General features: G+C 38.3%; 1 protein-coding gene across 2 annotated transcripts; it reads left to right on the top strand.

Moving 5' to 3' along the window:
- The first annotated feature begins 7,886 nt into the window (after window positions 1–7,886).
- Window positions 7,887–16,489, top strand: LOC103421269 (COP1-interactive protein 1-like). Of its 2 annotated transcripts, none has more exons than XM_029108120.2 (7): window positions 7,887–8,075; window positions 11,284–11,397; window positions 11,579–14,833; window positions 14,915–15,157; window positions 15,262–15,420; window positions 15,537–15,695; window positions 15,949–16,489. In XM_029108120.2, the coding sequence occupies exons 2-7, from the start codon at window positions 11,317–11,319 to the stop codon at window positions 16,195–16,197; spliced, it is 4,146 nt and encodes a 1,381-aa protein (XP_028963953.2). In that variant the 5' UTR covers window positions 7,887–8,075; window positions 11,284–11,316; the 3' UTR covers window positions 16,198–16,489. The 2 variants fall into 2 exon arrangements, with proteins under 2 accessions (XP_028963953.2, XP_070661510.1); XM_070805409.1 differs by lacking the exon at window positions 7,887–8,075 and adding an exon at window positions 11,140–11,180.
- The last annotated feature ends 119 nt before the right edge of the window (window positions 16,490–16,608 follow it).

Genomic DNA, 16,608 nt, shown 5'->3' with positions numbered 1-16,608 from the left:
TTGGGTTTTACTTCTTCTTCTTCCTCCGAATCTGGGTTGCAGATTCGGTTTTTTTTTTCCTCGGGGGAACGAATTGGGTTCCGCATTTCCCTTTTTTTTTTCTTCTTCTTCCTCCTCCTCCTCCTCCTTCTTCTTCTTCTTCTGGGTTGTAGATTCAGTTTTTTTTTTCTTCTTCTTCCTCCTCCTTTTTCTTCTTTTTCTTCTGGGTTTTTTTTTTTGTTCTTCTTCTGGGTTGCGCTGGGAGGTCGAGGGAGCGGACGACGGGGGAAGAGGAGGGAGGGAGAGGTTGGCGCCGTCGGACTCAAACACCGGAGGGTTCAGGTGCGCGTGGGGAGATTGGTGTCGGAAATGGCGGAGCTTGATAAAATTGGGTGTTGGGTGTCTTGATAAAATTGGGGGATGAAATGGGTTCTGCTGTGTGGGTATCAGGGAAATGAAGGGTGTCGGTGGGTAGGGGGTAGAGGGTGGGGAAGACGAAGGGGTGGATAAAGGGAGGGTGGGCACGAGTGGGATTTGGGGAAGAAGGGGTTATTTATTTATTTATTTATTTTATTTATAAATTATTTAAATTTATTAAATTTATTTTATAAATAATTTATTTTTAATTTCCATGTGGATGACATGTGCCGCCCAGTCATTATCCACATGGGCACCACGTCATCACTTAACTGAAAACTTAACAGTTTGACTAACAAATGTATGAGACTGTCCCAAAATTTACACTTTAGGTATGACTTTGGGATGAAAAAAAATTGATGTACTAAATGTTGAAAACCACGAAACATGAGGGTAGTAAACAGTCTTTTGCCCTAACATAAATATAGTCATGCCACAGTGACCCAATCATTCTAGTCAACATAATATTATTCATAGCCTTAAATTTAATTAAGGCATCCCGTAAGATTTATAGTGATTTCATAATTCTCATCGTTACGTCATTTCCTATAAATGTTAATTTAATTACAGCAGTCATATAGAAAATTCATTATTAGATGTATATATGGAAACTAAACATATATATGTATATATCAAAGAAAAGACCCACTCACAAATCATGTCGTCGAGTCGAACTCGCCTCGCGGGCAACGAAGATCTTTGTGATGCATTTCACTTAGAAATGAAACCATTTACATAAATATAATGTACTTACATAATTAAACATTTTTGTACAAAGTACGGCTAATAAAGGAACTATTTTAAAACTGTCGAATTTCAAAAAACGGACACGGATTCGGATTCGGCACGTCGAGAAACCTAAAGAGGGACCTCGGGTTCCTCCACGTGCCACCACGTTGTGGCTTCCCACGCGCCTTCTTCACGATACCTGTAGTTTTTGCAGGTTTTTCCCTCGACTTTAAGAGCTCATTTTGAGCTTGATTCTAAACCAAATTCGATGATACAAAAACCAACTTAAAGCTAGAAATGTAGGGAATCGATCTATACCTATTGGAAGCCCAATTGTGGTTAGGGTTGGTCGAGAATTTGGTCTGAAAAATGCCTAGATGGCCACAGTTCCATTTTTTTTTTCAAAAATCTGGGGAAGTCTTTCCCCCAAGGTGTTTTCATGCAGCAACTCTACGAAATCACACGTATGAACTTAAATCTCATTAAGAACATTATAAGGGAATCATTTAGGATCGTTGAAGCCCTACATTCATCACAAAGGCAAGATTCTTGCTAGAAAACATGGCACCGAAGTGGTTTGGCCAGATTTACAGAGGAAAGACACGAGAGAGAGGTGAGCGAGCTAAAGGCTCTACCCCTTGTCTCTAGTCACACAAAATGAGTGGTGATGATCGGGTTATGGAAGCTATAATCTCGCCGGGATAGTAAGGTCAGGTGGTTACAGTGGTGATGGTTTGTCGATAACATCAGTGAAACCGAGGGTTTCACTGTGAGAACATACGACATGGAGAGTTGTCCATGAAGGAGAAGTATTGGAGGAGGAAGAGCATTTGTGATGGTGTGGTTTCGTCTTAGCTTCCCCATGGTTCACAGAGAAAAGATAGTTTGAGAGGGAGAGTTAAGAGAGAAAGAGTGTTCGAGAGAAGAAGAGAGAGTGAGGGAAAAGAGAGGAAGACAAAAAAGAAGACACGAGGAGGGAAATGTTGACTTTTTGTGTATATTCCTGTAATCTTGGGATTCTTAGTTTAATATGTTTTTTATGTAAATTATTTATTTCCTTATTGATAGGATTGTAACATCTTATAAACCCTTCATTGAGAGATGAATAGAACACATAATTATTCCAAAAGAGCATTCTCTTCTTGGCACCAGAGCCTAGGTTAGAAAAAAAAACATAGAAGTTGCGCGCTGTGCGCATAACCAAGAACCACCAGCACACCGTCAGATCAGCAAGCGACGTCGTCGTTGCTGACCCGAGTTCACCGAGCATATCGTTACAGCCACCCACCACTACTCATTGTTGCATCACGTGGCCATAAACCGAGGTTCAAAACCTAGAAATTACTGCTGCAAATCCCGATTGAGAACCACCACCTGTGTTTGCAATTCTATTTGCACCGGAGACGAGACCCGCAAAATGACTGCTAAGCATCTTACCAATCTGCAGCCCAACCCGTGTTCTGCAAAACTTTTTTTTTTATTTGCAATTTTCTTTGTCGTGTTTCGGAGGAAGTTTGCTTCGAAGGAAGTCCCCAGGCGTAAGGAAAGGAAAAAGGAAGAATCAGGCGTAAGGAAAGGAAAAAGGAAAAAGGAAAAAAGAAAAAGAAAAAAAAAGAAAAAAGTAGAACTAAAAAAGGAAAAAAGAAAAAAAGGGAAAAAAATAGATTGTCTTTTTTTGGGCTACTGTTTGTTTTCCAGGGGTCTCACATTGTTGACCTAGTTGGTTTGGGATCTTGGCCCTGTCAATCACCTCAGACGTTGCACTCAACTCACGCAGACCAATAACACGTTGGACTCATCATCCCCACTGTAATGAGTCGTGTGCATTGATTGTCAAAGCTAAGGTAGCTTATGAACATACAAACAACGATGGTAAAGCTTTAAAGGTTTCTGCATCTGTTATGAATAATACATGGATAATTGATTCAGGTGCTACTGAACATATGACTTGTGATTCTAGACGTGGTACCAACCATAAAACCATCCACCAGAACTGTTGTTGTAAGTGTTGCCAATGGTAATCCTGCCCCCATTATTGGGGAAGGCACTGTCTCCCTTTTAGATACCTTTAATCTTGATACCGTACTTGTTGTTCTTTCTCTTGATTATAATTTATTATATGTTGCTCAAATAACAGTCGCCCTACATTGTCTTGTTATTTTTTGGCCTTCTTTTTGTGTTTTTAAGGATATTCGGACTTGCAAGACGATTGGTTATGGTATCAGAAAAGGGAGGCTTTACTACTTGGAGATGACATCGAACAGTACCCAGATGTTGACTCAAGCTCTTACTGTCAAAGGATCTTAGGGGGAACGGAATAAAGCTTCGAAGGCTTGGTTGTGGCATCGTCGACTTGGACATGCTTCTTTTGGTTATTTACAGAGGTTGTTTCCTAGCCTATTTGTTAAGAATGATGTTTCTAGCTTTAAATGCGGTGTTTATGAACTAGCTAAAAGTCATCGTACTTCGTTTCCGTCCTGTTTGATAAAACGTTATGTTCCATTTATGATAATCCATTCTGATGTTTGGGGACCATATAAAATTGCTACATTTAGTGGTGCTTATTGGTTCGTTACTTTTATAGATGATTGCACACGTATGACTTGGGTTTGTTTGATGAAGTCAAAAAGTGAAGTTTTTTATTTGTTCCGGCAATTTCACAAAATGGTGCAAGTACAGTATAAGTCACAAATACAGGTTCTCATGAGTGATAATGGTGGCGAGTATGTGAACTCTAAACTTCGTGCCTTTTTTAATCATCATGGTATTGTTCATTAAACTACATGTCTATACACTTCACAATAAAATGGGATTTGCATAGCGCAAGAACCGTCATCTTCTGGAGGTTGTTCATGCTTCCTTACTTGAGGGGCGTCTCACGTTATCCTATTAGGGAGAAGCTCTCACCTCGGCTGCGTATCTCATTAATCGTGTTCCATCCCGATCAGTTGATTTTCAGACACCTCTTCAGGCTCTTTCCTCACATGTTAATGCACTTATAGTTCTAAATCTTCCACCTAACGTGTTTGGCTGTGTGGCTTTCGTTCATCTCCATAAACAGCAGAGGAGTAAGCTTGAACCTCGAGCTTTACGATGTGTGTTTGTGGGGTATGCTTCTAATCAGAAAGGATATCGCTGCTATCATCCTCCGACACAAAAGTTGTTTATCACGGTGGATGTTTCATTTCATGAAAACGATATGTACTTTGCCCATTCTGAGTCTGCACTTCAGGGGGAGAATCAGACATAAGTTCAAACTTTTGATTATACTATTCCTGATGTGAATCATTTGGGTTTAAGTGGTGATGATTCACAAAAACATAATGATGTGAATCATTTGGACTTAAGTGGTGATGTATTGGAAACAAGTGGTAATGATTCACAAGAAACTAATGATGTGAATACTTGAAATTAAATGGTAATGCCTTGGAGTTGAGTGGTGATCATTCACATGAAAACAATGTTGATGAACCGACACCGTTGGAAAATTCATTGCCTTCATCACCGTTGGACAACTTACTTCCAGCCTCATCACCATTGGACAGCTCATTGTCGCCAGCTACCTCACAGTCGATCTCACCACCCCAATAACCATAATCAATCGTCTTCAATCCCAGATGCACCACCACCACATCGTCTCCCTAACCGTGTCAATCGAGGTATTCCTAAACTTACCTACGAAGCTGACCCTAAATGCAAAACTAGGTACCCGGTGAATAGACCCAACCAAGAATCTAATGTGTTTTACCCGTTAGGTAATTATATGTCTACCAGCCACCTATCAGAATCAAATAAGTCATTTGTGTTTCAATTATCTACTGTATCTGATCCACATTGGCAAGCAACAATGAATGAAGAATTGAAGTCGTTGAAAAAGAATGCTACTTGGGAGATCACAGACTTGCTAGCTGGTAAGAAACCTATGAGATGCAAATGGGTCTATACTATCAAGTACAAAGCTGATGGGAGTGGATCGTTTCAAGGCAATACTGGTAGCAAAAGGGTACACTAAAAAATATGGAATCGATTATACAAATACATTTGCCCGTGTGGCCAAGATCAACACAGTTCGTGTTTTGTTGTCCTTGGCTACGAATCTTAATTGGCCCTTACAACAATTTGATGTAAAGAATGCCTTCTTGCGTGGAGATTTGACAGAAGAAATTTATATGGATCTTCCACCAGGATGTAGTGCTCCAGATAAATACAAAAGAAAGGTATGCAGCTTGAAGAAATCCTTGTATAGTTTGAAGCAGTCCCCTCGAGCATGGTTTGGAAGATTCACAAAATCTATAAGAGCATTTGGTTACACACAAAGTAATTATGATCATACTCTGTTTTTGAAAAGACAAAATGGGAAGCTTACTACACTCATTGTGTATGTAGATGATATGGTTGTAACAGGGAATGATCTAGAAGAACGTGCGGCCTTGCAAGGATACTTGTCTACAGAATTTGAGATGAAAGATCTTGGATCCTTAAAATATTTTCTAGGGATTGAGGTCTCGAGAAGCAATTCTGGAATTTACTTATCTTAGCTTGTCAGCCACTAGTTGACAAAGGGAGATACCAAAGGTTAGTAGGCCGTTTAATGTACTTGGCACACACAAGACCAGACCTTGCATATGCCTTGAGTGTAGTGAGTCAATACATGCATGATCTTGGAGAACACCATATGAATGTAGTGATGCAGATTTTGAGATATTTGAAGGGAAGCCCAGGCAAAGGAATTTTGTTTAAAAAGAATAATCATCTTAGAGTTGAAAGTTATACTGATGCAAATTGGGCAAGATCAGTGGTTGAAAGACGCTCAACATCAGGTTACTTTACATTCGTTGGAGGTAACTTGGTTACATGGAGGAGTAAGAAACAAAATGTGGTTGCCCGGTCTAGTGCAAAAGCTGAATACAAAGGTATGGCCTTAGGGATTTGTGAAATTTTATGGCTTAAGCTTCTGCTAGGGGATTTGGGTATAAAACATGATCAGCCTATGAAATTGTTTTGTGATAATAAAGTTGCATGTGACATTGCACATAATCCAGTACAGCATGATAGAACAAAGCATGTTGAAGTTGACCGGTTCTTCATCAAAGAAAAGTTGGAAGGGAAGATAATTGATGTACTAGCAATAAGAACGGAAGATCAGTTGGCAGATATCCTCACAAAGGCTGTTTCAAGTCATAAGTTTTCAAGTTTCCTACACAAGTTGGTCATGTGTGACATATATGCACCAATTTGAGGGGGAGTGTTGAATTTTTGGGTATATTCCTGTAATCTTGGGATTCTTAGTTTAATATGTTTTTTTATGTAAATTATTTCTTTCCTTATTGATAGGATTGTAACATCTTATAAACCCCTCTTTGAAAGATGAACAGAACACACAATTATTCCAAAAAAGCATTATCTTCTAGAAACACGGGAGAGATGGAAGGAATGGGGAGTGGGCCCCACGTGGTACACAGCCCAAGGCCAAAAAGACAAAATCAAATTATCTCCCGTAAACATGAAATTACTAAAACGCCATTTACGATCGTAGTTTCGTAAAATTTTTACCATAGCTCCGATTTCGATTCCGCTTGCGTCTACATGTTCATATTGACAAGCACTATGAGGATATGCTAAAAGAATGTTTCATACATCTCACAATACATTGGTCAACGAAAGTCAACATCCTCGCCTCTAAGGGCATTTTCGTGAATTCACTCTTTTAAAATTAATAAAATCGTAAAATTAGGGACGGGTTGTCACAGAAAGCACAGTAAATAAAAAATAAACTAAAAAGAAAAAAATGGAAACACGAACGTGAAGGAACCCACGTTGCAGACTTAGCGGTTCTAATTCAGTTGATTGCTGCAACCCATATAACTGTTGCATAGCACTCATATAACTGCATAAGAAATTAAAAACTTCTGATGTCATTGGAGAGAAGAAGGTACAACCAAGATGGATGATGATCTTATTCATTGACGATGGCTGGAGACGCATGCAGGCTGTTGTTAGTTTCAAGGAGTTTCAAGGCGCGTGTAGAAAGACTAGTTTTTATAAAATGAGTATATTTATATAATAAAATTTGGCTACATTTTATATATAAAAAAATTGGTACATTTACATAAAAACGTGGGTACATTTTATATAGAAAACAATGGGTACATTTTATGTTAAAAAAATATTTTGTTTTTGAATATATTTAAAAATAAAACTTTATTATCTTGACATATAAATATTTTGTTTTTGAATAATTAATGACGTTTATTAAAACCGAAAGACTTTGATTCAAATTTAAAAAAAAATTAATTAATGGAGTAGAAAAACTAAGAATAGAAACCTAGTTTCTCCTACAATCTAATATAAAGGAAATAAATCTTCTAATATTCTAAATATAATCAACCAATATTTATACAATCACACATTCACAACACAAAACAATGGAATTTCGAAGCAGGTTTCAAACCTACAGAATTGAACAGATGAAAATAGACTTACTATTTTGGAATCCGTACATTAAAAAAATAACAAAAAAATAAAGAGGAACATAGTAAAGCAGATTTTTCAATAGGCTCATAATACAGGCCGAAACACTACATGCTATTATACAATTGGAGAAACATTTAAAAAAAATTCTTTTAATTGTATAATAACATGCATCTCGTGTTCCAGACACACTGAAAATTCTCCTTCTACTGTCTAATTGCCTGGCACTGTAGGTGGACCCCTCTGCCGCCGCACTCATATGTATATAGTTGGAATCTCCCTCTCAACTCATCTAGCTTTTCATTTTGTTTGGCAAAAAAAAAAAAAAAATATGCCTTTTCATTTTGTATTTTCACCTTCATCATCCTCATCACCTTCATCAAAATCCTAATCACTCCATTTGGTTTTCGTGTCTCGAGAAGAAACAACAAAAAAAGCTTCCCAGAAATCTAAGGAGAATCCAATCAAAACTTTATCAGGCAAGTCATCAACCTCTCTCTCTACTTATTCCTTTTTTGCTATGTATTTATTTTATGCATACTGGCTCTGCTTTTACTGAATGATGCAGAATGTTTTCTTCTTTCTTTTGCTTATGGTGTTTCGATTAAATGGTTAAGCATCGAATTTTGATCCTTGTGCGATGATGGAATCTGGGTTTGGTTTAGATTTGGGTAAAGTTTTAGAATTTGGTTCTTATGTGAATTGGATTGCGCATTTCAATTTTCATTTGTTTCTGGTGTCAAAGTTCGTGTCTTTGAAGTCTTTGAAAGAAGTTGCAGACGGGTTATGTCAGTTGGTCAAGACGGACTTTGAATTCCGTATCTAATAAATCAAAGTAGTTTAAAATATCTATGAATCGAAAAAATACTTTGAAAGAATCAAAGAAACCGATCAGGACGATCATAATTCTTCACGTTCCATTTGCTGATTGCTGATCCTTGATGATCATTTTTCTGGTCCATTTTCTTCATATCTTCACTTTGATGATAAAATCAATTAAATTTTATTTAATTAGGGGTGTTAGGTGGAGATTTTAGTCGTTAAAGCTGTTTAAATCGCTATTAAAGGGTTAAGGAAGTATGAATTTATTGGTAAATTTAACACATTTGAGGTTGGTTTACTTGCACGTCCTGTTGCAGTGGATTCCAGCTCTTAATTGAATTTTTTTTTTTAATTTTGGAGTCAATTTTTTATTAACGACATGGAATAATTGAATTTGAGCAACAAAAATAGTCGTAATAGTTAGAAGGATAAAATGATGCTATGTATGTAAATGTTTGACAAATTTACTTACATAAAATGAGTCACATCGCATTTCACATCACATTCGACATCTTATTTGAAGATAGTCTAATGCGTTTGTTGACACATGTGTATTTAGTATGCTTTGATTTGCAAGTTCTATTTTTAAGCCCTTAAAAGTACATGAAAAATCGAGAATTAGATTGATTAGGAATACCTAATTGATCTAGTACCCATTCTTTTTTGTCCATATTCATGTTCTAGAACTCGTTTAGAAGTGCTGTTAAAATTGTTGAAAGCATATTTTGTGAAAATGTTTTTGGAACCAATTTTTTGTAAAAATGCAAGTGAATCTTGGAAAAGCAATGAAGTGTTTCTTACGATGAACACATAACTAATGCTTATTGCAGAAAATATTTGTGCTTTTGAAACCTAAAAACATTTTAGCTAGCAAGTCTAAACAAATGTGTTTATATCATGTGAAAGTTGATCTTGATTATCCACCTCAATTAGTGGCCGCCTAATTTTTCTGCATTTGTCGAAGATAATTGATATGCCTTTTTATGTAATTACGGAGCCAAAGATGGTGATTAAAATTCTAAAGTAGGAAAAACAAACTTAAGAAAGAAAATGATGGCCAAGCTACCTGTCATGCCGCCCCCCCTCCTCTTTAACTTTGAAAGAATCTTTTTTTATTTTCTAATTTTTCTCTTTGGTAATAACTTTGGAAGGGAAATTTAGAAAAGATGGGGTTTGTGATCTGTCGATTCAAATAAAAAAGATACATCAAAAAATATAAAGGATGGACTGCCAACTTTGCTAGTGGCCACCTGAGAATCGGATTCGTTCATTGTACATCGTGCAGTCAGAAATCATTATAAATTTTTTATTTAAAATTAAATATAAACAGTACTTGACAAAAATTGACTGCATGATGTACGATGAACGGATGTGATTGAAGGATCTCTGAAATCCTCACAAAGAGGATCCGGCGGAGATCCTCTCTTGTGGCCACCTCCCACTGCTTGCCTCACTTTTTGTGTATTAGCAACGGACGGTCCAGATGTCTCTAGGGATTCAAAGATGTGCACCTTTTAATTTTTTTCCCTTTTTTTCTAATTTATTTTTCCATTTTTAACCCATTGAAAATGGAGTAATCTTTTGTCACAATACCGTCCGGTATATCAATTGTCATAACATAATTACAAAATTGGTTGGAATTTTTGTGTACCCGGAAGTGTAAAAAATTATAGGGATGTGATATCCACACACCATTTTTTTACTTCTCTCACACCCTTTTAATTTTCAGCCGTTGGATCGGATGAATTGAGAAAGATCAAAGGATATAAATTAATAAGGGGTGTGGGAGAAGTAAAAAGAGGTGTGTGGATAGCACACCCCAAAATTATATTCTTTGGATGAAGAATTTTGGGTCCCACATACTAAATCGTTCCACATGAGATCATCACTAGTTTAAGTGACAGAAAAATTGGCAGGCAGCATGTGATTTTGATCTCACCTTGAAGATAATTGAGTGTTTTCCTATTGATTTCTCCTCTTTGGACTATCACGATTACACAGTTATGTAGTGTTATTAGCACGAGTTATGATCACCTTGAACATTATCGTTATCAAGGTCATTATGTCCTTGAATGTGGCCAAAAGCCAGGAACCCATGATTTGTTAGTGGTCCATGTATTGATGATAGACCTTGCATCATTGCCTAAGCTCAATTATTCATTTTTAATGGAAACAAATTTTTAATCTTCTAAGTTTTTGGCAAGCGAAACTTTGAGTTACTAAAGTTTTTATTATTTGATACTAATTACTAATTAATCATAATCCAAGCCTTCAATTTCAATGAGAGAGTGAAAGAAAGAGCGTCTAAATTTTAGAATTTTTTTTTTAACAAACGATATTATCTATGTTAAAAAGAAATTGTGGACTTAGCGTTACAATATCCTACCAATAATGTGGAATCAAACATAAAAAGAAAAACTTTAATAATTTTTTCTATTATATTAATTAATTTAATTTATAAAATTTCTTTTTACACTTTTTACTTAAGAAATAATAAATAAAGAGCATCACGAAAGAATAAAATTCTGTGCCATGATGCTGATGGGCCACTAGTATGAGTTGGGGGTGGGTCCCTGTTTTGGGCTCCACGTCAGATTTTTTTTTGTCTATTTCCGACACACAACTTGTCTCCTGTGACCCAAATTACATAATTGCCCCTCTAAGCTTTTCTTGCTGCTACGAATTGTCTTTCTCATGCGTTTATTTTTCATGCAAGATTGCAAAGCCTTCACGTAAAATAATTTTTCCAGAAAAAATGAAGTGTAGGAATTAAGAATCTTTTTTTTTTTGGAAAAATCTGTGTTATTTTCATAAGTTGATATCATTAAAGTATCTGATGAAGTTGTTCTTGTTCTGAAATCGCAGAGGAGAGTGGAGTAGGTGAAAGCTGGGTAAAATATGGAAGAAGCACAAGTGATCTCCGAAACCCCGGTGAAGGTTGCAGAGAATGCCGAGACTGCAAATGCCGAAGCGATCAAGGTAACCGCGATCTGCGTTCTGTGATTCAAGCCTTTCTCTTTGCTAGTTTTGTTTGAAGTGATCGGAATTAAGTTACAGTAGTCATTCATGGATTAGTTTGCAACTGAACGTTTCAGTCTTTTCGTGGGATCATTTGATTTTGCATGATTTGAATGGATGCTGAATGTTGTTTTCGATGTAGGTATCGAATGGGGAATTGCTGCCGGTAGAAAAAGAAGGAAAGAAAGAAGAGGAGGAAGCAACATTTGATGGAGAGTTCATAAAAGTTGAGAGAGAATCGATAGATGTGAAGGATGGTTCTCATGCTGCTGAAACAGCATTGGCAGAGGACGACAAGGTATCTGTTATTGAGAGAAGCTCGAGCAATTTGAGCAGAGAATTGCTAGAAGCACGGGAGAAGGTCAGTGACCTTGAGGTTGAAATCGAAAGGTTGGCTGGTGCGTTGAAGCATTCAGAATCAGAGAGTTCTGAGTTGAAGCATGAGGTCTTGCTTACGAAGAAGAAGCTGGGAGAAAGTGGAAAGAAGTATGAAGAGCTTGAACTCAGTCATAAGAAATTGCAAGAGCAAATCACCGAAGCCGAGGAGAAATACAGTTCGCAGCTCAATGTTTTGCAAGAGGCATTGCAAGCTCAAGAAGAAAAGCACAAGGATCTGATCGGGGTGAAGGAATCGTTTGATGGTCTCAACCTGGAGCTTGAAAGCTCAAGAAAGAGGATGCAGGAATTGGAGCAAGAGCTGCAGAGTTCTGCCTGCGAGGTACAAAAGTTTGAGGAGCTGCACAAGCAAAGTGGTTCACATGCCGAATCTGAGACAAAGAGGGCCTTGGAGTTCGAGAAACTGCTCGAAGCAACAAGGTTGAGTGCGAAAGAGATGGAAGATCAGATGGCATCCATACAAGGAGAACTCAAGGGCCTGTATGAAAAGATTGCCGAAGATGAAAAAGTCAAAGAAGCACTCAGTTCTACCGCTGCCGAGCTTTCTGCTGTCCAAGAAGAGCTGGCTCTATCAAAGTCTCAAGGCGTGAACCTGGAGGAGAAGCTCTCGGCTAAGGAAGCTCTGATAAATGAACTGAGTGAGGAATTGAGCTTGAAAAAGGCCTCGGAATCTCAAGTGAAGGAAGATATTTCCGCTCTTGAAAATCTGTTTTCGTCAACTAAAGAAGATCTTCAAGCAAAGGTTTCTGAATTGGAAGAAATCAAGCTGAAGCTACGGGACGAATTGAGCGCCAAGGAATTAGTTGAAGCTGCACGAAAAACTCATGAAGAACAGTCCGTAGCTGCACAGGAGAATTTGGCAATAGTAACCAAAGAAAAAGGAGGTCTGGAAGCAGCTGTGGCAGATCTCACCGGTAATGTGCAGCTGATGAAGGAGCTGTGCAGTGATCTCGAAGGAAAATTGAAGCTTTCGGAAGAGAATTTTCGTCAAAAAGATGCTCTTTTGTCTCAATCTTTGTCAAACAATGCCGAGCTTGAACAGAAGTTGAAGTCGCTGGAAGAGCTCCATAATGAATCAGGAACTGCTTTTGCAACTGTTACTGACAAGAATCTTGAACTTGAAGCAATTATTCAAGCTTCAAATGCAGCAGCGGAGGAGGCAAAGTCACAACTGAGAGAGCTCGAGATGCTCTTTATAGCAGTAGAACAAAAGAATGTAGAGCTTGAGCAACAGGTAAGTGCGGTAGAGCTGAACCGAGGAATTACTGAGAGTGGTCTGGAAGAACTCTCTCAAAAATTATCTGCACTCAATACTGCATTGAGCAAGGTCGAGGAAGAAAAGAAACAGCTGACTGGTCAGGTGCAAGAATACCAAGAGAAGACAGGCCAGCTGGAATCTGCGTTAAACCAGTCAACTTTGCAATATTCAGATCTTCAGGAGGAACTGAAGACTGCCTCCGAGAAATGTGCCGAACATGAGGGCCGGGCCAGTGAACACCATCAGCGAAGCCTCGAACTTGAAGATTTGGTCCAAATTTCTCATACCAAAGTGGAGGTTACTGGTAAAAAGGTGAGCGAGCTGGAGTTGATGCTTGAAACAGAGAAGTCCAGAATTCAAGAACTCGAGGAACAAATAACTGCGTTGGAAAAGAAATGTCAGGAGGCAGAAGCAGATTCTGGGAATTACTCTAACAAGGTATCTGAACTTGCTTCTGAACTCGAGGCATTCCAAGCGAGAACATCTAGCATTGAAGTTGAACTGGAAGCAGCCAACGAAAAGGGAAGGGAGTTGTTCGAAGCCTTGAATGTTGCCACAGAAGAGAAGAAAAGGTTGGAGGATGCATCGAGTAGTTTTACTGAGAAGTTTTCCGAATCAGAAAAATTGGTGGAGGTCTTGAGAGAAGAATTGAAGATGACTCAAGAGAAATTGGAAAGCATTGAAAATGATCTGAATACTGCTGGAATCAGAGAAGGCGAGGTCATACAGAAACTCAAATCTGCGGAGGAGCAACTGGAGCAACAAGGCAAAGTAATAAAGGAAACAATGTCAAAGAAATCAGAGCTTGAAGCACTACATGAAACCCTAGTGAGGGATTCAGAGATCAAACTTCAAGAAAAAATAGGGCGCTTCACTAACAGGGATGCCGAGGCAAATTCTCTGCTTGAGAAACTAAAGATTCTTGAAGATCAGGTGAAGATTTATGAAGAGCATGTTGCTGAAGCAGCGGGGAAATCTGCATCGTTGAAAGAAGAGCTGGACAACAGCTTGGCTAAATTGGCATCTTCCGAAAGTACCAATGAAGAACTCAGAAAACAGATCTTGGAAGCAGAAAACAAAGCTTCTAAGTTTTTCTCAGAAAACGAAATGCTAGTTGAGAAGAATGTTCAGCTGAAATGCAAGATTGATGAATTGCAGGAATCGTTGAATACTGCTCTATCTGAAACTGAAGCCACTACAAGAGAACTTGTTTTGCACAAGAGCAGTGTTGAAGAATTAACAGATAAGCACTCGAGAGCCTTAGACCTTCATTCTGCTTCCGAAGCCTGCATTGTGGAAGCAGAGACGAAGTTGCAAGAAGCCATTGAAAGATTGAGTCAGAGAGATTTGGAAGCTAACGACTTGCTGGAGAAGCTAAATGCCCTAGAAGGCCAAATAAAATTGTATGAAGAGCAAGTTCGAGAAACATCTGCGGTTTCTGAAACCAGAAATGCAGAGCTAGAAGAGAGTCTATCGAAGCTGAACAATCTGGAGAGTTTTGTTGAGGAGCTGCAAACCAAGTCAGCTCACTTTGAAGAAGAGAGCAGGAAACTAGCTGAGGCAAATATAAAGCTTACAGAGGATGTGTCTACATACGAGTCCAAACTAAGTGACCTTGAAGCAAAATACTCCACTGCCGTTGTTGAGAAGGATGAAACAGTTGAACAACTTCAGGCTGCAAAAAGGACCATTGAAGATTTAACGCAGCAGCATTCTTCTGAAGGGCAGAAACTACAATCTCAGGTTTGCACCAAAACTTTTTATAATTATTTTGCGGCTAAATATTGTTGCTTTATGCTTATAAGCTACATTCGTTTGCCACAGATATCTTCAGTTATGGATGAAAACAGCCTGCTTAATGAAGTGCATCAAAATACTAAGAAGGAACTCCAGCAAGTGATATCCAACCTTGAAGAACAGCTCAAGGAACAAAAAGCAGGAGAAGCTGCTTTAAAATCTGAGGTTGAAAATCTCAAGGCTGAGGTTGCTGAGAAACCTTTGTTGCAGAATTCTCTCAAGGAACTTGAAGAGAAATTGGTGAAAACTGAAGCTCAACTGCAAAAAGAGGTAGAATATCAATTTCCATGAAAAAAAAAAATAAGCTCTTGGGCGGCCAAAGAACGGGGCACATTCATCTTTTGAATATTCTTTCTGACTCAGACGAATTGTAGGTTGAAAGCATTAAGGCGGCTGCAGCGGAAAGAGAGGCAGAGTTGACTTCAAAATTGGACGATCATGCGCATAAGGTCCATGACAGAGATTTATTAAATGAACAAGTCACAAAACTCCAGAGCGAGTTACAACTTGCTCATGCCACCGTTTCCGAAAAGGTTAGGAACCGATCAGTTTTCAAGATTTCTTTTACTTAAACTGTACGCTGACAATTCTCTACAAAAGGAATTTAATGCCGGCGAAAACGTTCATGTTTGAATTCCCTATTCAACAGAAAGAAGCAGATTCTCAAAAGGACCTGGAACGAGAAGCATCTTTGAAGCATTCTCTTGAAGAACTTGAAGCTAAGAATAAAGAAATCGCTCTTCTAGATAAGCAAGTCAAAGAGCTTGAGCAGAAAGTGCAGCTGGCAGATACCAAAGTAACAGAAAGGGTATGTTTATTTCTGTTTCCAACTCACTTTATAGTTACCACCACAGTAGAAATTTCGAAAACAGCATACGCTAGTTACATAATCTTAAGCTCTCAGTAGATGTCAAGTTTTTGGACATAATTGTCGAAAACAACTCGGGGGAAATGAAAACATTAAACCATACGAAAAGGGTTTCAGCTTGCACAAGGCTTTTAACTTACAAGAATTCGAGTGGGAAATTAAATTTACTTATGTTTAAATGATCGTGTTGTAGGGTGACGGAGGCAGTGTAGCCGGACTGGAAGTGAAATCCAGGGACATTGGATCAATCATTTCAACTCCATCGAAAAGGAAGAGCAAGAAGAAGTCAGAAGCAACACCTGCTCAAACCTCATCATCTTCAGATATCCATACACATACAGCTGAGGCTTCCCCAATGACAAGCGTTAAGTTCATCGTGGGAGTCGTGGGAGTGGCTGTGGTGTCTGTGATCATCAGCCTCATTCTTGGGAAACGATACTAGATCAAGTTTTTGTGTTTTTGGGTTTGTCCGTCAGGTTTTGGTTGATTACTTCGTTAATTGTTTCGCTTGGTGGACATTATCCACAGAAAGATTGAAGGCTTTGTTTTTGTGCTTTCAAGCTTGGTTTTTGAGAGGTTGTTGGTCTGGGAATTTATTTTAGTTGCTATCCCCTTGGCTGTTTGCAAAGCAAAACACAGATGAATATGTGTTATTGGAGTTTGTATTTAGTTTGTATATTGGGTTGCAGATGCTTTCGAAAATATAAGAATTTATGCGTTTGTTGATATGAAAAGAGGACGGTCTCAGTTGTTTGTGAGTCATATGGTCGGATCCCTAAATGAAATTAGTTTAGGGCCGTTTGATAAGCATTTCATTTTCAGTTTTTATCCTTCTTTTTTGAAAACTGAAAAC

This window comes from Malus domestica, chromosome 09, assembly GCF_042453785.1.
Source record: "Malus domestica chromosome 09, GDT2T_hap1".
Lineage (NCBI taxonomy): Eukaryota > Viridiplantae > Streptophyta > Magnoliopsida > Rosales > Rosaceae > Malus > Malus domestica.
Note: the sequence above shows the minus strand (reverse complement) of the source record. Positions and strands in the feature narration are given on the sequence as shown.

What these genes read in the sequence shown, in the direction of transcription:
- LOC103421269 (XM_029108120.2), top strand. Translation starts at nt 11,317, where the DNA reads ATGGAAGAAGCACAAGTGATCTCCGAAACCCCGGTGAAGGTTGCAGAG. An exon ending in AAGCTCAACTGCAAAAAGAG is followed by an intron (nt 15,158 to 15,261) that starts GTAGAATATCAA and finishes GACGAATTGTAG; the next exon opens with GTTGAAAGCATTAAGGCGGC. An exon ending in ATGCCACCGTTTCCGAAAAG is followed by an intron (nt 15,421 to 15,536) that starts GTTAGGAACCGA and finishes CCTATTCAACAG; the next exon opens with AAAGAAGCAGATTCTCAAAA.